Source organism: Pongo abelii, chromosome 3 (genome assembly GCF_028885655.2).
Source record: "Pongo abelii isolate AG06213 chromosome 3, NHGRI_mPonAbe1-v2.0_pri, whole genome shotgun sequence".
Taxonomy (NCBI): domain Eukaryota; kingdom Metazoa; phylum Chordata; class Mammalia; order Primates; family Hominidae; genus Pongo; species Pongo abelii.
The window spans coordinates 130,565,285-130,589,726 of record NC_071988.2 but is presented as its reverse complement, the minus strand read 5'-3'; the positions used below and the strand labels follow the sequence as shown (position 1 = coordinate 130,589,726).

The 24,442-nt window shown below is 37.6% G+C and overlaps 1 protein-coding gene across 50 annotated transcripts in view; it reads left to right on the top strand.

Moving 5' to 3' along the window:
* COL25A1 (collagen type XXV alpha 1 chain) overlaps nt 1-24,442 on the top strand; it is a 430,187-nt gene that overhangs the window by 361,442 nt on the left and 44,303 nt on the right. For 43 of the 50 annotated variants that reach the window (XR_008524677.2, XM_054554287.2, XM_054554264.2 and 40 more), the window contains 5 exons: nt 9,532-9,594; nt 15,260-15,328; nt 16,102-16,146; nt 17,689-17,733; nt 18,937-19,014. Coding sequence is in view for 49 of the 50 variants with exons in the window: in XM_054554287.2 (XP_054410262.1) it covers nt 9,532-9,594; nt 15,260-15,328; nt 16,102-16,146; nt 17,689-17,733; nt 18,937-19,014 (300 nt within the window). In the remaining variant the exon portion in view is untranslated. The remainder of the gene's footprint in view (nt 1-9,531; nt 9,595-15,259; nt 15,329-16,101; nt 16,147-17,688; nt 17,734-18,936; nt 19,015-24,442) is intronic. The other 7 variants (XM_054554300.2, XM_054554284.2, XM_054554295.2 and 4 more) reach the window with 1 other exon arrangement.

Genomic DNA, 24,442 nt, shown 5'->3' with positions numbered 1-24,442 from the left:
CTGTAGTTTACGTCATTTCTGTGTGTACATATAGCCAGTTTATGGACACAAGAGGAAAGGAGAGAGAGAAAGGTTTAATGCTCATACACTAATCGACAATGGAACTTTTTGTTTCATGCAAAAAGAGGATCCTGTTTCAAATATAGTGCACGTTAGGTACTGTAGCTGATAGTCACTGAGCTTATACTACAAGATTGAAGTTATGACTGCCTAAATGGAAAGATCAATGTGAGACGATGAGGCCCTCCGTAGTTGGTCATGTGAAGATACACCTCTGATTTCAGCTATAGTTATTCTCCACAGACTTGCTTCTGTATCTGTATGCACCCTGGCTGTTTAAATCTTTTGTTCAAATAAGCAGCCTGTGTCAGATTTTCAGCTTGCGGCTGCTCCCAGCAGTTTACTGTCAGGCCTACACTGTGCTTTGTCCTGAATTAATAGCATTTCTTCTTTCCTAACTGAACCCCAGGTTAGTTGCCAAAATCACAGCTGTTCTATTATTCATCTTTTCTACCAGGTCAACAAAGGGAAATGTGCTATAGTCTTAGTTTTGAGACCTGGTTTTTTAACTCATTGATGGTGAGCTATTAATTAATGTTAAGAATAACCAAAGGATAAAACTCATGAAATAATTCAGGAAGAAATCAAATGCAATATCCAGGAGAAGACCAGAAAATTAGACCAAATTTGTCTTCATTTTGGAATTTGAAGCTGCATTAGTCCTATGCTATAACACCAACAGGGCTGAGATATCCATATTGCGGACAACCCATTCAGTCACTGGTTAGCATGTGGCTTGGGGAACAGAACAGGATGCCAGCTATTACGTGTTAGTAATTAAAATTTTAGATTGTCTTAAGGGTTCTGATAAATAATGTTATATATATTTTATCCCCAGGTTTTGATTAAATCATAGTTCTGTACTGATTTTAAGGGTTAGATAATACATTGTTTAGATTGTTCTGTTTGTCCCAAGAGTAGATCTAGTTGGAGATTTCCAGGACACATAAAAACAAAACAGAACAACAGAAAACAACAAAAACAAAGAGAACAGATTAAATCTGGATTTAATTTTTATGGTAATGTGGAAAGGAGGAGAACATTTTTAAATGCCTGTTCCTCTCTATTATTTCTCTCTCCTCTTGTCTTCCTCTCTGTCTCTCCTTCCCTCCCTCCCTGAATTCCTCACTACTCCTTCTCCTCTTCCTTTTCTTCCTTCTTTTTACCATTCTCTCTCACTTTAGTTAGGCACTAACTTTTTTTTTTAATATACTTTAAGTTCTAGGGTACATGTGCACACTGTGCAGGTTTGATACATAGGTATACATGTCCATGTTGGTTTGCTGCACCCATCAACTTATCATTTACGTTAGATATTTCTCCTAATGCTGTCCCTCCCTCAGCCCTCCACCCCCTGACAGGCCCTGGTGTGTGATGTTCCCCACCCTGTGTCCAAGTGATCTCATTGTTCAATCCCCACCTGTGAGTGAGAACGTGTGGTGTTTGGTTTTCTGTCCTTATGATAGTTTGCTGAGAATGATGGTTTCCAGCTTCATCTATGTCCTTGCAAAGGACATGAACTCATCCTTTTTTATGGCTGCATAGTATTCCATGGTGTATATGTGCCACATTTTCTTAATCCAGTCTCACATTGATGGACATTTGGGTTGGTTCCAAGTCTTTGCTATTGTGAATAGTGCCACAGTAAACATACGTGTGCATGTGCCTTTATAGTAGCATGATTTATAATCCTTTGGGTATGTACTCAGTAATGGGATTGCTGTGTCAAATGGTAATTCTAGTTCTAGATCCTTGAGGAATCGCCACACTGTCTTCCACAATGGTTGAACCAATTTACAGTCCCACCAACAGTGTAAAAGCATTCCTATTTCTCCACATCCTCTCCAGCATGTGTTGTTTCCTGACTTTTTAATGATTGCCATTCTAGCTGGCATGAGATGGTATCTCATTGTGGTTTTGATTTTCATTTCTCTAATGGCCAGTGATGATGAGCATTTTTTCATGTTACTGTTGGCTGCATAGATGTCTTCTTTCGAGAAGTGTCTGTTCATATCCTTTGCCCACTTTTTGATGGGGTTGTTTGTTTTTTTCTTGTAAATTTGCTTGAGTTCTTTGTAGATTCTGCATATTAGCCCTTTGTCAGATGAGTGGATTGCAAAAATTTTCTCCCATTCTGTAGGTTGCCTGTTCACTCTGATGGTAGTTTCTTTTGCCGTGCAGAAGCTCTTTAGTTGAATTAGATCTCATTTGTCTGTTTTGGCTTTTGTTGCCATTGCTTTTGGTGTTTTAGTCATGAAGTCCTTGCCCATGAGTTAGGCACTAACTTTGCAAGCAGCAGTGGTCTCAGATCTGTCTCTTGGTTGCCTTCATTCATTCCCTTCCACACACTATCTATCCTCAGCACCAATGTGAGGAATACCAATTTACTTTGTCATCTTGTTGTTCTCACTGATAACAAAAGTAAAAACCTAACATGCTATCTAACTTGAGATAGTGAGTGAACAGATGGAGAGATGGAGAATGTGGAATATCTATAAAATGAGAGAAGAAATATGTATAATACCTGAGGGGAAAAAAACGGATTAAAGTAACTCTGAAATAATTGGTGTTCTACCCAACTTATTCTTATGCTATTCATTGGTGTCCTGATATATGCAACAAGCCAGAGGTTTAAGTCTTTGTCTTTCCCCCATTTTTCTTAGACATTTTGTTATTTTCTTTAAAATGCACTAACAGAACATTAACTTTAAAGATAAACACTTTCAGAAAATGTCCTACTTTATTGTTTTTACTTCAATGGTAGAGCTATTTTACTTGCAGTCTGCCTGTTTAAATCCACATTTCCCTGATAATGGGAGCAGGACATGCCCTTTCCAAAGGATCTCTGCTTTATGTTCCCATGTTATTTCTAAAATGGCTCATTTTGAAATTGTGATTTGGATTTTGTAATTTAGGTAATTGCCCAATAAAAAAGAAAAATAAAAAAAACCCACTGGATTTATTTTTTTCCTTCCTTAAAAGTAATGTTAAGTACTTAATTCCATTATAGTTCCAGTTTCCTCCCTCACTTTGTCTACTCAGACAAATACGTGTGGATAATTTTCAATTTACTGCTCTCCTATGTCCCATTCATTAAGGGAGATTAAATATGTAAAACAGCTGTGATAATCACTATACATTCCAATATAAACAGTTATTTCTCCTGTTTGTTGCCCTGAAAACTTATGTAAGCTCATTTTTGTGAAGTCTGATTGACTCCAAAGATGATTTCCCAAAAGTCCTTTGCCTTTGAATTGTACTTCAGCTGCTTCCTCCTGCCTTCTTCCCTGACCTGGTCTCTTTCCTCTACCCTGGTTAACAGAAATTGTGACTAATTGGGACTATAGTATAGTAGTCATTTGCTTATTTCTTTTATTACAAGAAAATATTTCTGTATACTTAGGCTGTCATTGCCTTTTGCCTAGACATTTTAGGAGATTCTAGAACCTTTAAACTGTATATCAATTCTTTTCAAAAAGATGGGTTTTTTTTTTTTAAGATTACATTCATTTAGGGAAATTTATAGGTAGGAACATTTTCTTCTTTCCGTCTTCGAAGGAAGAAAACTCATTCTTAGTAAACTCATCACTTTTCTATCTTACACTGTTCTGATGTGTTTTAAACCTCTTTTGGTTTTGCAATCTCAACTGCTCTGGCAGATGGATATTGTCTCATAAACTAATGACATATTCAACTGAGAAAATTTAGGGTTACTTCTTGAAAGAAGTTGAAGTAGTATTGAGTATAACCCTAGGCAGGTTAAAAGGTGACAAGAAGACACTTTGTATATTACCAATTATGTTGCAGAGATGTTGTAACACTACTACTACTGCTGCTACTGCTGCTACTGCTGTTACTACTACTACTACTAGACAGCTAACATTTGTAAGCCTGTAAGATAAAGGAAACAATAATAACAAGTATTTATTGCACACTGACTTAATTCTAGGGAGAGGTTAAGTGCTTTGCTTGCATTTTTGCATGGTAAGTCTTAACTAAGCCACACCTGAACAAAGCCAGAATCCTCTATTAAGACTCCAGCTTGAAAAGTCAGCCTTTAATAAAATTCTGCATTTTTGTTCTAGCAGTTCTCGAACTTTTTGGTCTCAGAATCCCTTTACATTCTTAAAAATTAGAATTGAAAGAGCTTTTGTTTATGTAGAATATGTCTTGTGTTATTTCTGCATTGGAAATTAAAGCTGCCTGGGGGGCAGTGGCTCACACCTGTAATCTCAGTGCTTTGGGAGGCAAAGGCAGGAGGATTGCTTGAGGCCAGGAGTTTGAGACCAGCCTGGGCAACATAGCGAGACCTAGTCTCTACAAAAAATTTAAAAATTAGCCAGGCGTGGTGATGCACAGCTATAGTCCAAGCTACTCAGGAAGCTGAGGTGGGAGGATCCTTTGAGCCCAGGGGATCAAGCCTGCAGTGAGCCATGATCATACCACTGAACTTCAGCCTGGGCACAGAGTGAGACCCTGTCTCAAAAACAAAAACAAAAGAAAAAAAAAAGAAGTTAAAACTGAAAAATTTCTAAAAATCAATTACATGTTAATCAAATAGCATGTTTTATGAAATATAACTGGTTTTTAAGACAAGATTTTTTAAAAAGAGCAGGAAGAATGACATTTTGAGAGATATATGTGTGTATATATATGTATATGTATGTGTGTGTGTATATATATGTATATGTATGTGTGTGTGTGTGTGTGTATATATATATATATATAGCAAATCTAATGCCTGACTTAATAGAAGGCAATTGGATTCTCATATCTGCTTCTGCATTCAATTTGTTGTTTTCATTGAAGTATATGAAGAAAAACTGGCCTCATGCGGATATGTAATTGGACAGGGGAAGGTTAGCCTATTCAGATAATTGTTGATATTTTTCTTGGCTACGATCCTAAACCCCACAAGTGGTAGTTTCTTAAAGGTTAGGTGCAACGTGGAATCTGGAACCATATAATAAACCTTTCTTTTTGGTTTGTTTGTTTGAAACAGAGTTTCCCTCTGTTGCCTGAGCTGGAGTGCAGTGGCGCAATCTTAGCTCACTGTAACCTCTGCCTCCCAGGTTCAAGTGGTTCTCCTGCCTCAGCCTCCCAAGTAGCTGGAGTTACAGGTGCATGCCACCATTCCCGGCTAGTTTTTGTATTTTTAATAGAGATGGATTTTCACCATGTTGGCCAGGCTGGACTCAAACTCCTGACCTCAAGTAATCCACCCTCCTTGGCCTCCCAAAGTGCTGGGATTACAAACATGAGCCACCACGCCTGGCCTATTGAACTTTTCATACTCCGTGTACTCATGAAGGAACGAAAGTAAAAAGGCAAATAATGTCTTTGTGTTATTGTAAAAATAGTTTGACCTTAAAGACTTCCTGAAAAAACCCAGAAATCTCTAGAGGTCCTCAGAGCACACTTTGAGAACCTCTGGTATAAGCTTAGGGAAGTAAGAAATAGCCCAACTAGCTGAAGACCATGAGTCAACATATCCATGCCTTATTTACTTCAACAATTGTTTTTGAAGTCTGAGAGAGAAAAAAGAGAACAATAATTAACTCCTGCCCATCCTGCCAAGATATAGAGAGAATGGAGATAATGTTTCTAAAGTGATTCAGACCTCTGGAAGTAAATAGGCGAAAACTGTGATCCTAAAATTAAGTATGTGGTTTTTCTCCTTGAATAAATTGAAATAAGAAGTGTGTCAGAATGTACAGATATGGTAGATGCTTTCTTAAAGTGGCATGATCAGGTATAATGTATCATGCTCAAAGCCTTAAGAATTAGCCCATCAGGCCGGGCACGGTGGCTCACGCCTGTAATCCCAGCACTTTGGGAGGCCTAGACGGGAGGATCATGAGGTCAGGAGATCGAGACCATCCTGGCTAACACGGTGAAACCCCGTCTCTACTAAAAATGCAAAAAAATTAGCCGGGCGTAGTGGTGGGCGCCTGTAGTCCCAGCTACTCGGGAGGCTGAGGCAGGAGAATGGCGTGAACCTGGGAGGTGGAGCTTGCAGTGAGCCGAGATTTTGCCACTGCACTCCAGCCTGGGCGACTGAGTGAGACTCCATCTCAAAAATAAAATAAAATAAAATAAAATTAGCCAATCAATATTAATTGTGCTAAAATCATTGAGATTGTCAAATGCAATGCTAATTTTGTATCTAGAAATAAATTTTCCCCTGAATTTTCTGTTTCAAAGAACTATCGATGCTTTCAGCTAGCACATAAAAAAAAGAACTTTCCATACACTTACTAAAGGAAACAACATATCTTCTATTTTTAAAAAAGGAAGAAAAAAAGTTTTACCTGGCAGCTGAGATAGCAAAGCCTTATTTATTTGTTTGTAAATGATGCACCTGCATGCTTCATCTTTTTATAAACTAAGCACTAACCTGTATAAGAAATATGTTTTTGCAACATTTACTCTTTTTTTCTTCTCTTTTATTAGTGTGCTTTAATGGTGCATCTATTTGTTTTTCTAAAGAATGAAATCATTTTATTTTCACTTGAATATACACAAGAATTCTGGTCTCCCTGTAAACTTTCAACATATTAACTTGCATTACATTTCCCTGACAGTAAGTTGTTACCAATGATACACGTTGACTTTAACACAGCATTTCTCTTGGGAAGGGAAATATTTATTTGTATGTATCATTTTGTTAGGTGAAATATTTTACATGTAAACAGATGTATTCCTCATAATGTTTTTGTTTGACTTAAGTTAAACTCTTTTACTAGAAGTAGAATAATCGCCATTGATTTCTCTGAATATAGTTCAGATTTTAATTTTAGGCCATTAAGAGATCCACCCAAAATTATATTTTCAGATTCTCCTTTCTAATAGGGGTAACGGTATGGGACAGGTAGACTAGGGAGTTACAGAAAATGTGCAAGCAATAAACCTAAAGCATTAGTTCCCCACTCCTGCCTTTTTTTTTTTCTTAGATCAGTCTCATGAGCACCAGAGCTAGAGATAAATATATTTGAGTTATTTATCAATATATGTCTGGTGGTGGTGATATCCTCTTGTTCCCCACCCAATACCCAAGGTTTTTTGTAGCATATTTTAAAAATTGACTTCTGTGAAAAATATTTGATGACATTTTAGCGTGTCTTTTTGTTTTGTTTCTTTGAGACAGGGTCTTGCTCTGTCAACCATGTTGGAGTGCAGTGGCACCATCACGGCTCACTGCATCCTCAACCTCCCGGGCTAAAACGATCCTCCCACCTCAGTCTCCTAAGTAGCTGGGACGACAGGCTCGCACCATCACACCTGGATAATTTTTCATATTTTTTGTAGAGAAGGGGGTCTCCCTATGTTGCCCAGGCTGGTCTCAGACTCCTGGATTTAAGTGATCCACCCACCTCAGCCTCCCAAAGTACTGGGATTACAGGTGTGAGCCACGGAACCCAGCCTGACATTTTATCATGTCTTATAAAACATTTTCTCTATACATTCCTGCTCAGTTCCAAGTATCATGAAACAAAGGTTGAAATACTACTGCCTTAGAAAGAAATCAAATATATTTTAAAATATTAACAACTGGTCCAGAAATCATCCAAGAGGGGAAAAAACAGGAACTGAGAACAAAGCCATTATGGCTTTTGCTTTAAATTTTTCTTATAGATTTTGGGTAAACTCTTATATTTGACCTCAAATAGTTAAAAAAGAAAATAAAACTTTATGGATAGTCAAGCTAATGTGAACGCTCATCTCAAGTATTTTCCAACACCAAATATGTAGTGTCTTTTCCAACACCAGTTCTCTACCTCTCTGATTCTCTGACACCAACTGGGTGTCCTACAATTCGATCCTATTCTGGCACTAACTCCCCTGGTTGGTATCAAACAGATTTAAGGGCTCAGTCTTATAAGAGTGAGCTCATTTTGGTCACTAGGCACAGGTATTGAGCCCCCAGGTTACCTATACTTCTGTCTGACTCAGCTACAAATTCAGGGGTTTGCACATCCCCTCCCCCCGACTCAGGATTGATATTTGCTACAGCAACTCACAGAAATCAGGAAGGTGCTATATACTATTACAGTTAATAAAAATGAACAGCCAAATGAAGAAGTACATAGGGCAAGGTCCAAAAGAGGCCAGAGTACAAGAGCCTCTGTCTCGATGGAGTTGATATATTCCACCCTCCCAGTGTATGGATGTGCTCACTGACTTGGAAGCTCTCCAGTCCCTGTTGTTCAGGGGCTTTTATGGAACTTCCATTACGTAGACATAATTGATTAAATCATTGGCCATTGGTGGTTGGACTCATGTCCAGATCCTGTCCCTTCCCCAGAGGCTGGGAGGTAGGGCAGAAAGTTCCCACACTCTTATACCGTTGGCCCCTCTGGCAACCAGTTCCTATCCTGAAGCTGTCTAGGGCTCCCATGAGAGTCACGTCAGTGACAGAGACTTAGTATGGTTGAAAGGAACTGGTTTGAATAACAAAAGATGCTCCTTCTCTATCTTATCACTGAGAAAATTCCATTTTAGGAGGTTGGTGCCAGGAATTGGGGACCAAGATGAAATATATTTTTATTTTACTTCTGGGTTTCCTCTAGGTAGTGGAGAGAAGGTTTTAGAGGTATGGCAAGGAGAGATAGTTTTCTTTTCATGCTGAACATTCCTGAATCTCTTCTCTAACAACATTCATTGCATCAGTTATCTATTGCTGCCCACCATAATACCCTTAAAATTTTAGTGGCTTAAAACAACAAACATTAACTATCTTATAGTTTGTGAGGGACAGGAATTCAAGCACAGCATAACTATGTGCTTCTGGCTCAGTCTCCCATGAGATTGCTGTGAAGCTGTCAGCCAGGCCTGTGGTCACATTTGAGGACTCTATAAGGGTGAGGCACTTGCTCCCAAGTTCACACATGTGGTTGCTGACAGACCTCAGTCCTCAACATGTGATCCAATTAAGAGAGAACAAGAAAGGGCCCCCAAAACGGAAGCCACAGGCTTTTCACAACTTAGGTTCAGATGTGATACTCCATCACTTCTGCCATATTCTTTTCATTAGATGTGAGTCAGTAAATCCAGTCTACACTTAAGGGGAGAGGATTACACAAAGCGATGAACAACAGGAGGTAAGATTATTGGGGCCCATTTTAAGGGCTACCTACCACATTCACCCAAATATAATGCATCTTATTTTGGTAAGTGGTAAGAAACAGTGGACAACAGATGAGAAAGGAAATTATAAGGACATTTATCTGATTACTTAGTCACTTTTACTTTCTAAAGCTTCTCCAAAATTTTGCTCAAAGTGTCTCCACTGATTAAAACCAGTTTGGATTAATTTTATAGTAAGTAGCTAGATCTCGGCAAGAAAGCTGTATACAACCAGGGAAGTAAAATCTCAGTAGAAGAAAATGAGTTTAGCTTTATTTATTTATTTATTTATTTATTTATTTATTGTCAAATGATTAATGATCTCATATGCCCATGTTTTTAAAGGGAGAACCAGGTTTCATTGGTCCTCAAGGAGAACCAGGCTTACCAGGTTTACCAGGAACAAAAGTAAGTGGGCTTCTTTCTTTTCTTTCCCTCTTTCTTTCTTTCTTTTCTTCCTTCCTTCCTCCCTTGCTTTTTCTTTCCTTTCTCTTCCTTTTTTCTTTCATTCTCTTTCCTTTTTCTTTCTTTCTTTTCTTTCCTTCCTTCTTTTCTTTTTCTCTTTTTCTCTTTCCATCTTTCTTCTTTCTCTCTCTCTCTTCCTTCCTTCTTTCCTTCCTATCTTCCTTCCTTCCTTCCTTCCTTCTCTCCTTCCTTCCTTTCCTTCCTTTCTTCCTTCCCTTCCCCTCCTTTCCTTCCTTTCCTTTCCTTTCTCTTTCTTTCTTCCTCCATCCTTCCTTCCTCCCTTCCTTTCTTCCTTCCCTCCTTCCTTTCTTCCTTCCCTTCGCTTCCCTTCCCTTCTCTTCCCTTTCCTTCCCTTTCCCTTCCTTTCCTTCTTTCCCTTCCCTTCGTTCCCTTTTCCTTTCTTTCTCTTTCTTTCTTTCTTCTTTCTCTCTCTATTTCTCTTTCTTTCTTTCTTCTTTCTTTTTTCTTTTCTTTCTTTTCTTCCTCCCTCTCTCCCTCCCTCCTTCCTTCCTTCCTTTTTGCTTGATTTCTTCATTCGGAAATCTTTGTCATATATTTTTAGTCCACTATGTTGAAAGAAATGTGGGGTAACTTCGTAATTTAGGTGACCAGATATTTTTGCCTAATAGAGAATGAAAGCAGCTTAATCTACCCATTACTAACACTTCTAATGGAACCACTGTGTTCATTATTGAGTAGTGGAAAGTTAATTCTAGAAAGCTTTAGGCAAGACAACAGGATGGTGAAATATTTCAGTTGTTCCACTTGTCCCCCAAATTGCTCCTAAACTGATAGGATGCTATTAACTTCCTGGCCATATGGAAAAGTAGAGGAATTCTGAGGAGAGATAGAACTCATTAACTCCTGTTCCTCATCACCAATTTCAGGATATACTTGTAAATCAAAGGTTATTACGATTCCCATTACTCCCCAGATTTCAAAGGCAAGTACTGATGTCATATAGATTCCTAAGTGCCTCATCCCAAAAGGATCTACTCTGAATAACGTCTGCAAAAATATTCTATAATGAAAACCATCTCATGATCTTCTACTTGGCAAACCTAGAGAGGGCTCTAAAAGCAAAATCTGTATACTGCCATGCAAAATATATATATATATGCTGCTATGAATACAGTCAGACCCAGAGTTCTCTTTTTATCTACCCTGAAAGACATAAAAAGTACAGCTCTGATGATGGAACTTTACTCATGACAGACTCATGAATCAAAGAAGGGGCAAAATTACATCAAACTACATTCTTTTATTTTTAAACCATAGCAGGCTTTGCCTCAATGTGTATCACATTCAACAGAAATAAGCCAGGGGTGATTTCCAAGAGTTACAGAAATATGTTCATGGTCTGTTCTGACAGAAGGGTCCTCATTTCTGCTGGTCAAGTGAAAATAACTCTAAACCTAGTAAATGGAAACTATGTGTGTCCTGGGGGGACTGAAACTCCATCGGATTATGCAAAATTGTTTTCTTGAGAAATTTCTTCACATAATGAGCTGTCAGGCTTATTAACAAAATATGAGGAATTCCTGTTTTAGCCTGAGCAGATTCACACAAGAAATGTCTTTCTGGAATAAAAAGAGAGAGTGAAAGCAAAATAATGAGCATTCCCTGTTCATACAAGAACTGTTGCATTTATTCAGGCTTGCAGCCTCGGAGCCAGGGCAGGAAAGAAGGCAGCCTCACAGATGGGCATGATACACAAAGAAAGGGTGGCCTGGTCACTGAAGGAGAAAGCCAGGTGTGAACTGGATCTAAAAGCGTGTGTGGCATTTTGTGTGCTGTGCAAGGGAAAATAGAAAAAACACAAGCAGTAGAGAGTGAAGTTCATTCCTAAATATCTTTTCTTTAGTTTCCTGATTTTAAACTATTCTGCAGTTTCAGAAAAAGTTCCAGATGTAGAGGCATAAAATCAACATTAATTACTGTTATGAAGAACCTAGAATGATTTTATAGACCAGGTACTCATATAACAGATACTACTCTGAACCCCAAATAAAAGTAAAGAGTGTACTGTACCTATTTGGTATTTCCACAGAAGGGATATGGATAGGAAATTCGTTTTATTAACATTACTTTGAGGTTAATTGTCAGCTCAACTACCTACCTTAACTCAGCTGTTAAAACAGCAACATGCACGTGCACACATATACACACATCATCAGTATTATTTGAAATATCTAATTCGTGTTGAATCCACATATGTTAAGTATAAATGTTATGGTTGGTTCAGTGTCATCATGGGAAAGTCATGATTATTTTAAAAATCTCTTTCAGCTGAACACCACTCTTCCACTTGTGTAGACAGTCTGGATTTGTACCGCTAAATTCAGATTTAAAAAGTAACCAAGACTATGTTTCTTATTCCCAGCACAGTGAAGAGGGATCATAATGAAGGAAGATGTACAATGGCATCAAAAAATGCTGCATCTTTTATACCTACATTAGTGCCTGAGAGGGACCTATATCAGGCTAAGGAAATGGGGGGAGGGGCCTGGGCATGGTGGCTTACGCCTGTAATCCCAGCACTTTGGGAGGCTGAGGCAGGCAGATTGCTTGAGCCCATGAGTTTGAGATCAGCCTGGGCAACATGATGAGACCTCATCTCCACTAAAAATACAAAAATTGTCTGGGCATGGTGGCGCATGCCTGTAGTCCCAGCTACTTAGGAGGCTGAGGTGGAAGGATCACCTGAGCCCAGGAGGCAGAGGTTGCAGTGAGCCGAGATCACACCACTGCACTCCAGCCTGGGTGACAGAGTGAGACCTCAAAAAAAAAGAGAAAAGGAAAGAAATGGAACTATAGTCAGAATATTTTAGAATACTTTTACTAATACTGTTTATTCATTAATTCACCAATGTTTTGACCAAATATTTTTCTGCATTTAAGCATGGGAAGTAAATGCAACAGCAACAGTTTCTATTCTCCTGAAGCTTACATTGCAGTGTGGACAAGGAAGAGATGGAAGGAGGGAAAGAAGTAGACAAATAATATAATTTCAGAGAGTGATAGGGAACTAATAAGGGACATAACAACAAGTGATTCTAGCTGGATGTGGTGGTGCACACCTGTCATCCTACCTACTCAGGAGGCTGAGGCCAGAGGACTACTTGAGTCCAGGAGTTTGAGGCTATAGTGTGCTATGATAGTGCCTGTGAATAGCCACTATACTCCAGCCTGGGAAACATAGCAAGATCCCCTCTCTAAAAATATATAAATGTTAAAAAGTAAAGATGTATTGACTTCACTCTTGTGGCGAACTACAGATAAATTATTTTTAAGGGTTTTCATTTTTCATAGTGGACTGTTTTAGAATTCTGTAATTCTTAAAATAAAACATTAAAAGAAACACCAAATACTTTACAGTTTTTTAATAATTTTCATATACCAATAGAAGCTCCTTAGTCTCACTCAACAGGGTAATGGGGTGGGGGATGACAAAAAGCAAAAAGTCCTTTCATTTCTAGGCCATTGTGTCTGTCTCCTGTATCTAGAGAAGTACCTTGTCTTTCTCCCAACCTCTCCATTTTCACAACCTCTTCAGTTGCTGTTAGGAAACCTACTGAGTTTTTAACGCTTGCCTCCTGTCTTTCTTAACCCTTGACTAACCTATCCCACCTCCCCTATAAAACCACAAGGACTCCCCAAAATGGGCATGACACAGATAAGAATCTTGGAATTTCAAGCCCTACATGACCCACCACAGATCCAATTCTATTTTCTTATCTTTTCCAAGATGAAGTATTTCCTTCAGTGAGGCGAGCACCTCTTTCATCCATAAATATGTCATCAACAGTCTGAATTCTAAATGTTTGATGATTGAAATTCTACCCCTTATGCAAGAAGCCAGACTCTCTTTACTCTGTGTTTAGGGAGTATTAAAAGGTACCATCTTCCTGGAGGGCAATTTAGCAAGTTTTTAAAAATATTCATACTTTTTTGACCTAGCAATTTTCCAACTAGGAATTTGTCCTGAGAAAATGATCAAAGATGTGCAAAAGATTTACATTTAAAACATTTATGTAAAAGTTGAAGATTGAGTACCATCAGTTTTACCCACTTTAAAAGCTTTCTCACTTTGAGCAAGTTACTTAACCTCTCCAAACTTTGGCTTCCTCATCTGTAGAATATGGATAATAAAACTTTTCTCATTTGTCCTGAGGATTAAATAGGATAATACATGTAAAGTGTTTTGTGCAGTTTCTGCACTCATCTATGCTACAGTCATTAACACATTAATTATGAAATAAACCGTACTCATCCTTCAGGACATGACTCAAGTCTCACCTCCAGGGATCCAATCCACAATAATAGAAACCAATAGGGATTCCCCTTCTGTCACATATGGCCTTACATTACTCCTTAATCCTTAACTATTTTGGTTTTGCAGCTCTTGTCTGCCTAACTAGATCACTAGCTCCTTGAGGACAATAGCCATATTTATACTTCACAGAGATATGAATATATTAAAAAACTGTAAAACCCAAACAATTTTACATTCATAAACTATGAGATGAGTACTATAACTTTGTCCATTTTACGGAGGAAACTGAGATGTACAGGACCTAACTAACTTACCCTAGAACACAGAATTGGTAAATAGCAGAGCCAGGAGTAAAACCTAAGATGCTGGATTACAGTGCCAGGAACTTAACCACTTTGCCATGCTTCTTGCCAGCAGTGCTTAAAAAGTGACTGCAGAATGAAAATGGATATTCATTCCTATCTTGAGGTATAATGATGGTCTTTATCAATTCCCTTTAAAGGTCTTTCTATTTACCAACATAGCTATTTGACAGGCATTTACCAAACCATTTCCTTATCCATAAAATGGAGATGATAATACAAACATTGGATAACTGCATATTAGTCAAGTTTCTCCAGACAGACAGAACCAATAGGATATATATAGGGAGATAGACAGATGAGTGGGGATTTATTAGGGGAATTGGCTCATAAAATTATGGAGGCTGAGAAGTCCCACAACAGGCTATCTGCAAGCTGGAGGAGACCCTGGGTTGATGGTAGCATGGCTCAGTCCAAGTCTGAAGGCATCAGGTCCAGGGAGGCAGATGGTGTAACTTTCAGTCTGAGGCTGAAGGCATAAGAGCCTGAGGGGCACTGGTGCAAGTCCTAAAATCCAAAGGCCAGAGAACCTGGAGTTCTGATGTTCAAGGACTGAGAGGAAGGGCTCTCAGCTCCGGAAGAGAGAGTTTGCCTTTCCTCTTCTATGTGGGACCACAGCAGATTTGATGGTGCCCCCTCACATTGAAAGTACATCTTCAGCACTCAGTCAACAGACTCACCCGCCAATCTCCTCCATTAACACCTTCACAGACAACCCAGAAGCAATGCTTTATTATCTTTCTATGTGTCCCTTGATCCAGTCAAGTTGACACCTAAAATTAATGATCACAAATTGTTTTGATTATAAAATGAGATAATTCATGTTAAGAGATTAATAAAGTGCTGGGTACAGGGTAAATCAATGAAAACTCTCTGCTTTCTTTGGTTTCATTCAACTCATTTATTAATCTACAGGGACCAGCCTGGGTGGGGGGGAATGGCCATTTACCTGTTTTGCAATTTGTGACAGGGTGAACGGGGGGAAGCAGGGCCTCCTGGAAGAGGTGAGCGAGGGGAACCTGGAGCCCCCGGACCAAAGGTCAGTTATTCTTACACTGGAAAATAACCATTCTCTGGCTTGATTTGATTTAGAACACAAAAAACTAAAACAACATTCTCAACAGGTATTAAAACAGCCCAAATCACAAATAGTTTGTTGAAATGCACACCAACTGGTTCTTTTCAAAAGAGATTTTACAGTTCACCTCACCCTGTTTACTCTGTTCTGTTCAGTGAGCAAATTGATAGCATATCCAAATGTAAAAGAAGTGCTGTCATATTAACACATTATCACTCAATGTGTATTAAAACTTACTGAGAAAAAATCCCTGTTGATAAGTGCTGTGTTAGTTTCTATGGTAACTTAATGGAGTGTAACACCTTGAAAATATTAGAGCTAAGGACTTATTTGTCTGTTTGACCTTATTCATTTAAACTTTCTGCAAACTAATGTGGTCACACTTTATTTTAATAGCCTATCCTAGAGACACAGGAAACTATTTACTCACTGATGAAAAGGAAATTGATGCAGGAAAACACTGTTGAGACTAATGAGAATTATTCACAGAACTCTTCCCGTCCACTGATGGGAGGGCAGCCTTCAAAATAATAATGGAATGAACTGATGATATGGTGATGATACTTATGTTTAGTATTATAATAACCGACATTCTGTAGAGCCATATATTGAGGCAGTTAAAATAAAGTGTTTCCATTTTTCTTCATTATTCTGAGTCACTGCTAATTTCTATTTTTCTGTTCTTATCTCCTCTATAATTTTATCTTTTTCATCCTCTTATTCTGCTGTAATAGGGGAAACAAGGTGAATCAGGAACTAGAGGCCCAAAGGGGTCAAAGGTTAGTAACCAGATAACAATTTAAATATAACATGAGGCCTTCAAGATCTGTGCTTTTTGCCTTTGCCACAGAGGCATGTTTTTCATGTTTTAGATTAAACTCTTTCACACAGTGGAATTGCAATACTTATTGCAAAAGGGACTGCAGTATCCCTATGATGATATCTCAAAACAATATGTTTGTTTCATCTTGCTTGTTTTTGAATAGTCTAGTGCTTCAGAAAATTCTTTAAGAGAAGTTGTATTTCCTATTTCATAGGAATAGCTTCTTTGAAAAAAATTAAGAACTTTCCTTAAATTGTTTATTGTGTAATCTAATTTTTCATTTCTTGGCTATCTTTGTGATAAATGCTCAAATTACACTCTGCTTTTTAGTTGACTCCCTTCGTTGCATTAAAATTTTAACTGCCAATTGAAATTCTCCTCTATATCATACTCTTTATACTATCTGCAATAACATATATACTGTCAGCAGAATCATATTATTTAAAATGCTGTTAGCTACTAACATGGAAAAAAATGTGTGCAAGATGAAGAAAACAGAGAGCAAAGATTATTAATGCTTCATTCATAGCGAATTTATTATGATCAATGTTATTAGCATACTGTGGATGGGAAGAATTATAATCCTTTTTCCTGCTTATCTTTATTCATCCTTACCCAGTTTATAGGAATCTGTAGAAAGACATATAAAAATGCTTTGAAGTCCATACAGAAAAAGAACCCTATCAATTTAAGACTGTTTTAAAGAACCTTTAAATCTACACAGGTTCGAATCTCTTCTCCAAAGTTTCAGTTTATGTTTCTAAGAATTTTGAGGGCTTAGACTATTCCTGCTGCTCTACAGTTGAGGTAATGCCACCATCAATGAAACTTCAGATAAATTTCATACTGCAATGAAAAAAGAGAGAGAGCTGGGTTTGCCCTGCCCCTGACCTTCAGCCCTGCCAACCTGTTCCAGCTGGCTGCTGTCCACTTCAGCACTGAGTGTTAAAATGCCTATACCTACAGATGAACTTTTCCTTAGATCCCCATCATCAGAGGGAGACCTAGCCTGTGACCTTCCTTTCCTAATTCTCCCTAGAATGAGCTCTCTGCTCCTTTCTTGTCCCAACTATCTATACTTTTCTTCTCAGAGGAAAAGCAATTGTTGACTCGTTTTCCCTTTGCCCCAAATCTCTTCATTAAAAGGAAGAACATGGCTCAATCTGCAAGGTAAAAGCTTACTTTGGGTGCCATAGAAACCACTTGCTTTGCCTTTGCAGATCCTACCTAGTGAGACAGTTACCATATATATTGTTGTTTCAAGATACTCTATTACCTGAAAAGGGAGTTTTTTCCTTTTCAAAACTAAAAAAGGAATTTTAATTCTTTTCAAGCTGCATCTTAAAAAAGCATTTGCTATTTTGGTGGTGGTTGCTGTTGTTTTTCACTTCAGAAGTTCATATTAAAGATGCTTCTGTATGGTATAAACACGTTCTTACATGAGATTTCTAGATTCCCCCACTTCTAATTAAGTTTTTTCTCTTTCCAACGGGAAAAGGGGGATCGTGGAGACAAAGGGGACTCTGGAGCTCAGGGACCAAGGGTGAGTGTTCTGTCATCCTTCTAAACTTTTGCTCCCTACAATCCCAGATTTGAATTTATGTCTGCATGGCTATTCATATGATATCTGTCATATGAATAATACTCAATAATAGTATTGGAGGTAGACTACTGTAATTATTCCTGAAACACTCCTACCTCCTTTATTTTCCTCACCAGGAGCAGTGCATGTAGGGATTCCAACACATAAACTAAGCTTCTTTGAGAAGGTCTAAAGAACTCCCCCGTCTACTTTCCCTCTGTTCCCATCCAGCTAATGGAATTTTCCACTTTTCAATTAACTCAATTATAAAGAAAGCAATAACCCATGCGTTCAGCGTCTTTCTTTTAAAAAAAAAAAGTCAGGGAATTATGACATGACTAATGGAAATTAAGTAGCAGATATAATAAGTAGGGTAGAAGTCTTAAAAATATACATGTATTCTATTGTTTGTTCCCTATTTTGTTTAATTTTTGTGGCATTCATTCCTGATGGGAAAGCCAAGTATTTTTCTACAGAACAATGTTCTATCTTTTTAAATAATGATGGCCAGGTGCAGTGGCTCACACCTGTAATCCTAGCACTTTGGGAGCCAAGACTGGTGGATCACCTGAGGTCAGGAGTTCAAGGCCAGCCTGCCCAACATGGTGAAACTCCGTCTCTACTAAAAATACAAAAATTAGCTGGGCATGGTGGTGCATGGGAGGCTGAGGCAGGAGAATTACTTGAATGCAGGAGGCAGAGGTTGCAGTGAGCCGAGATCACACTACTGCATTCCAGCCTGGGCAACAGAGTGAGACTCCGCCTCAAAAAAAGAATGAGGAAGCAATGTATGAGGTATGGATGAGGAACAAAAGGTTAGAGGATGCTTTAATAAATATGAATAAAGCAAACAAAATTTTACAGGTCACATCAGAGTAGCCTATATTGTAATTTTCAGAAAATAGTTTCAAAAATTAAATTGTATTTTTTTTATCAGATTTCATATATTGAACCTACCAAAGACAGGATATAAGAAGTGGTTTGCCTCCTTTGAAATAAGGATACATTTTGAACATAATTATTTATATATTCTAAAGTACAGTTGGGCCTTAGTAGGGAAATGATGGTCAGAGAGAGCTGTGAGTTGTATTTCTGTTTCTGCCACAATCCACCCTACATGCTAAGCTAATACCCATGATTTTCCCTTGATTGGTTTTGTCATAGGGTCCACCTGGTCAAAAAGGGGATCCAGGAGCCACTGAGATCATAGACTACAATGGCAACCTCCACGAAGCCTTACAGGCAAGTGACTGGTCCCTGCCCTGACACACACTGAGAAGGATGCTGAGGAGCACCCATGTAATGTGTGCAAATATGAGCTTCCACACCCTCTATCCTCAGAGGACTCCACTGCTCAAGGCACCCATTCTCCCTGTTCTCAAGAACCCATCCCCTTCTCTCTGCCCCAGTTTATCTTCTTTAATTTGTAGCATTTTTCAATCATTTCTTTCCTTTCCCTTCCACCTTCAGATATAGTTAAGCCTTATGAGGGATAAACCTTGTGTTAGTTTGGCCAATTTTTGCCTCCTTGCTTGCAGAGGGAATGTGGCAAGGCAATCAAGAGCTCTGTGCCTCTGGGGCTGGAGCTTCTTGCATTCAAATCTCAGCTCTCTTGTTTACTAAATGTGTTACCTAGGACAAGTTATTTCACTTCTCTGTGCCTCAGTTTTCCCGTCTACAGAATGAGGATGGTAGCAGTATCTGCCTCATAGCCTTGCTGAGAAGAGCAAATGACACAATATATATTACACTCTTAGAACAGTGCCTGGCACATAGTAAGCCCTCTGTATTTCTTATTATTGCTATCATATAATTCTTTTCTTCTCATTAAGTAAGCAACAGGCTATGTGGCTTGTCTCTATCACGTTTGCTTCCTATTCATTCTTTTCGTGTTTAGACTCCTGCATTCTAGCCTCTATCATCATTCTGTTGCATCTTCTCTTACAAGGTCAACTATAACCTCTATGTTAAGTCCACTGGACTCATCGCCCCTGACGTTTTTGTGATATTGATATTAAACCACCTTCCTTTTGAAACTTTTTTTCGTCTCTCCGACCTTCTACTTTCATTCCATTTTTTCCATTTTTCTTCTGTGGCATATCACCTTTATTTTGGTGTTTCTAATTTGTCTGTCTATTCCCTAGTTTTTGGTATCCTCAAGTCTCTGATCTTTTCTTGGTACAGTCACTCCCTCTGTGTTCTTCCACATTATGGCTCTCAATTCTTTCATCTCTAGATATAATCGGTGTATGCCCCCAGCTGTCCAAGAATATTTCCATTATGGATGTATGAATGCCTTATCAACTTCCACCAATACACACAATTATACTGGTTACCTTTCCCACCTACCAAATGAGTCCCTTTTTTAAGTGACCGGTTTCTGTTAGTGATACCATGAATCTCAATTTTGAGGGAATAGAAAGTTTAGAGTCATTTTATTTTTTTTATTTTTTTTATTTATTTATTTATTTATTTTTATTTTTTTTTATTATTATTAGAGTCATTTTAAAACTATTCTTAGTCTTTTACTTATTCTATCTCACCAAGAGGCTGCTGTTTCCTTTTTCAAAGTATCTCTTGAGATTGCCTGTTCTTTCGATTCCCAACTGAGTCCGCATCCTGTTTACTTCATGCCTAATACAGCAACAGCTCCTTGACCAATGACTCTTTCCCTAGTGCCTCCTTGTCCTTCTAATTCATCTTGTGTATCACTCCAAGATTAATTTTTATAAATGATCATGGCTTCGATGGTTCTAATTTGCTCAGAAACCTTAATGACCCCCCTACTGCCTGCTCTATCAAGCCCAGTCTTCTCCATCTTAAGCCTCTATAGTCATGCCCTTCCTGTGGAGAACTTTTCATTTCTCCACAGCAGAGTTCCCCCTGATATAATCATTGTTATCATATCCATACAAGTCTCCTCCTTTTTGCCTGTGTTCATCCCATTCTTCTTTCCTTTCTTTCCCATATAAATTCTACACAACAATCCACTGCTGCCACTCAGATGAGTTCTTCCTCTTAATCCTTTTAAACATTAGTAGTGGGGTGCCAGTGGTTTACCATTTAAAATCAAACTCCATAGTTGATTTTAGTCTTACCTCTTATCAGATTGTAAGCTTGGTGACAGAAAAACATTTTATGCTTATATTAACTAGATATGTAAATATTAAGTAAATGGTTATTGGTTGAATAAGTATACTTAATTCACATGTACAAGCCATTTCTTTGCTTGTAAGCCAAATTAGTTGTTTTAAATATTTCTCTGCCACTTTGTACCTGTTTGAATTATTTTTCCATCTTTATGATTTTACTAACACAATCTAATTATGACAGATCTGTACCTCTGTGTAGGGTCTTTGCTACAACTATCATTTTTAACTAGTAGAGTACTAAGTCATTTTTTTTCATCCATTTTCAGCTCAGACTATTTTTTGGCCTTTTCATTATTTTTCTTCTGGTAAAATACAAAGAGAAGCATGTTTACTGCTTGGAGAAATGTTGCTTGGACAGTATCTTTAGTCAGGAGCTTGAATTAGTGTTCCACTGTGTAATTGGATTCGATGTAAGTAATGGCCTCTGGGTTATTGTCAAATTCTAGAACTAGTTTTCTAAATTATTCCCTTTTCCCCACAAGTTGATAACTATGTAAGGAAAAAAAGGGAGACAGAGACAGGGAACACAAAGTTTTGATGTGCCTACTGTTTTCAAAGTTCTTATAAAATATAGGGACTTTTTAAAAACTTAGTTTGTTAGCAATGTTGTAAATTGCCCTTGAACTACTTTCAATGGCCCCATAATTCCTGCTCCCACCTTTAAGAGGTATCTACTGTCTTATCCTCCAAGAACTGCTCCAATATAATTGGGCATTTTCTGCAACACTGTGATCAAGTTCTCAAAGCATTCTTTGCATGAACTGGGCCTGGCGTGAGGCAAGCTATCCTTAGTCTAAAACGGAAATCTCCATTTTGATCTCCCCTCTATTAGCTCAGTCATTTGGGGGAAATTGCTTAATGTATCTATACTTCATTGATCTTATCTGCAAAATAAAGATGTTATTGGAATAAATTTTTTTCTATGAGTCCATGAAACCTAATACTATTCTTAGGGTAATTTTTCAGAGCTTCTGAACACTTTTTACTGATATGCCTAAAAGCATTGTACTTTTTAAAAAATGTGACACCTATATTTCGATATGAAAAGATATACCTCTGGTTCTTTTTCTCATCTTTAATTCTATATGACTACAAAACAGTCAATATCCATCATAGTCAACTAATTCATGCTTATGTCTCAACCTAAAGGTTTATTATTCTTATTGGGTTGGTTGTGAGGCAACTATTTGCCATGCTTATAAATAGCTTATAGTTATCTTTTCACATCAAAACTATTGGTTTCCCTAACATAGTGCTCTAGTGAATTGAGTCCCTCATAAAATTAATACATTAGATTGAGAAGAGATGGTAGACATTTATTCTTTTAATTCTCTAACCAGTGATGGATATTTACAGTTTTGCAGGTATGTCATTATTATCCCTTTTAAAACAATCTGCCAAAAATACTCTAGGATAATCAGATAAATAGAAATATATTACAGTTATAATCATACCATATTAGAAGTATGAAATTTTACTGCTGCCTCTATTGAAGATTGTGATTTACATAAACATTGCCATAAGCTATTTATTTTTATTTAAGGTGGCTAAATTTCCACAAATTAGCAGTAAAACCTCTGTTTCCTAACTGACTCTTTAAAAAATTCTCATCGCCATCTAAACTAAACCTGTTCTCTAGTATGAATCATGGGCGAGTTTAAGCTTTCATCATTATGAGAAATGAAAGAAGGTAACCTTTAATTCTAAAGAGATTCAGATAAACATTTCAGGGAATAAATCACAAAGCAGGCTGCTGGGCTTTACCCAATTTGCAGTTTCTGTAGTTCATGCCTCCCATTTCACATCGTGTCTCACTAGAGAATGCCGTGTCTTTCTCCATCATCACCAAAAATTCTGACTTTCAAATCATTATTTGAGTTCAAGAGAGAATCCTGTTGAGTTTATATAGCTTTAACTTGGATTTACCACATATAAGAAATGCACAGTGAGCCACATCGTTAGGACTTCTCTCTGTGTCTGCATACTGGTGCTTCCAGATGATGGTCAAGACTATGTATTTGTGAAGTTAGCTCAGTTTGTTGTCATTGAAACCTATTAGCTGGATGGAACATTAAAGAATTTTAAAGTTTCACAAACATAGTTATTTAACAAAATCATTTAAATTCCGTTAGGTCAGTTACTATTAATAATATTCTTTTATTTTGCAGCTCATTATTAAACATGTTGTTATCCTTAAATTTAAAAAAATACAAACTAGCATTATGTTCAAGTGAAAAATGAATTAATATATGGTACATGTTGGAAAACCTCAGAGAGCTCAAATTTGAAGCTCCCTTTCCTTTTTAGGGCTTTATGATCCTGTTTTCTAGTTAAAAAGTAACATGTAAATTGGAAGACAATGATAAAGAAATTATTTCTACTCCTTAATTTTCTAATAGCCTTGTTTAAATGACTTCTCTACACTGTAGGAAAAACAAAAAAAAGTAGCTTTATCATAACTACAAATCCAATTCTTGTTCTAGGTGAATTCCTGAAGCATAAACTGAATGGAATTACATTACACAGATCTGGTGGTGTAAAATTCTGGGACCTTATTTTTTTCTTATAACCTTGCCCCCAGTTTGTGGACATTTTACCTTTTACAACAATTTAAAAAAAAAAAAACAGTAACAACAGCTCAAATCAGAAACTGGAGTGGAATAGTGGAAAACAGAAGGATGGTGTTCAACTGATATCTACGAGTTTGAATGTAATTGAATATTGTTTCTCTATGACCAGAGTCCCTAAAGGAAATGTTCTCCCCTCTGTGATTTCATAAAGTGGTTATCAACCCCATAGAACTTTCAGCACAGAACCTAGACCAGAAAAATGTTAATTCAAAAATATGATTCATGGATCAGGAATTATGTTTTAGAGATTCAGACTTAGACACAGTATATTTTGTTACAGTTCTCTAACAGTTTAAGAAATTAGATTAATTCTTTCAGTATATACCCCGTAATGGGATTGCTGGGTCAAATAGTATTGCTAGTTCTAGATCCTTGAGGAATTGCCACACTGTCTTCCACAATGGTTGAACTAGTCTGCACTCCCTCAAACAGTGTAAAAGTGTTCCTATTTCTCCACATCCTTTTCAGCATCTGTTGATTCCTGACTTTTTAATGATCGCCATTCTAACTGGCGTGAGATGGTATCGCATTGTGGTTTTGATTTGCATTTCTCTAAAGACCAGTGATGATGAGCTTTTTTTCATATGTTTGTTGGCTGCATAAATGTGTTCTTTTGAAAAATGTCTGTTCATATCCTTTGCCCACTTTTCAATGGGGTTTTTTTTTTTTCTTGTAAATTTAAGTTCTTTGTAGATTCTGGATATTAGCCCTTTGTCAGATGGATAGATTGCAAAAATTTTCTCCCATTCTGTAGGTTGCCTGTTCACTCTGATGATAGTTTCTTTTGCTATTCAGAAGCTCTTTAGTTTAATTAGATTCTGTTTGTCAGTTTTGGCTCTTGTTGCCACTGCTTTTGGTGTTTTAGTCATGAAGTCTTTGCCTATACCT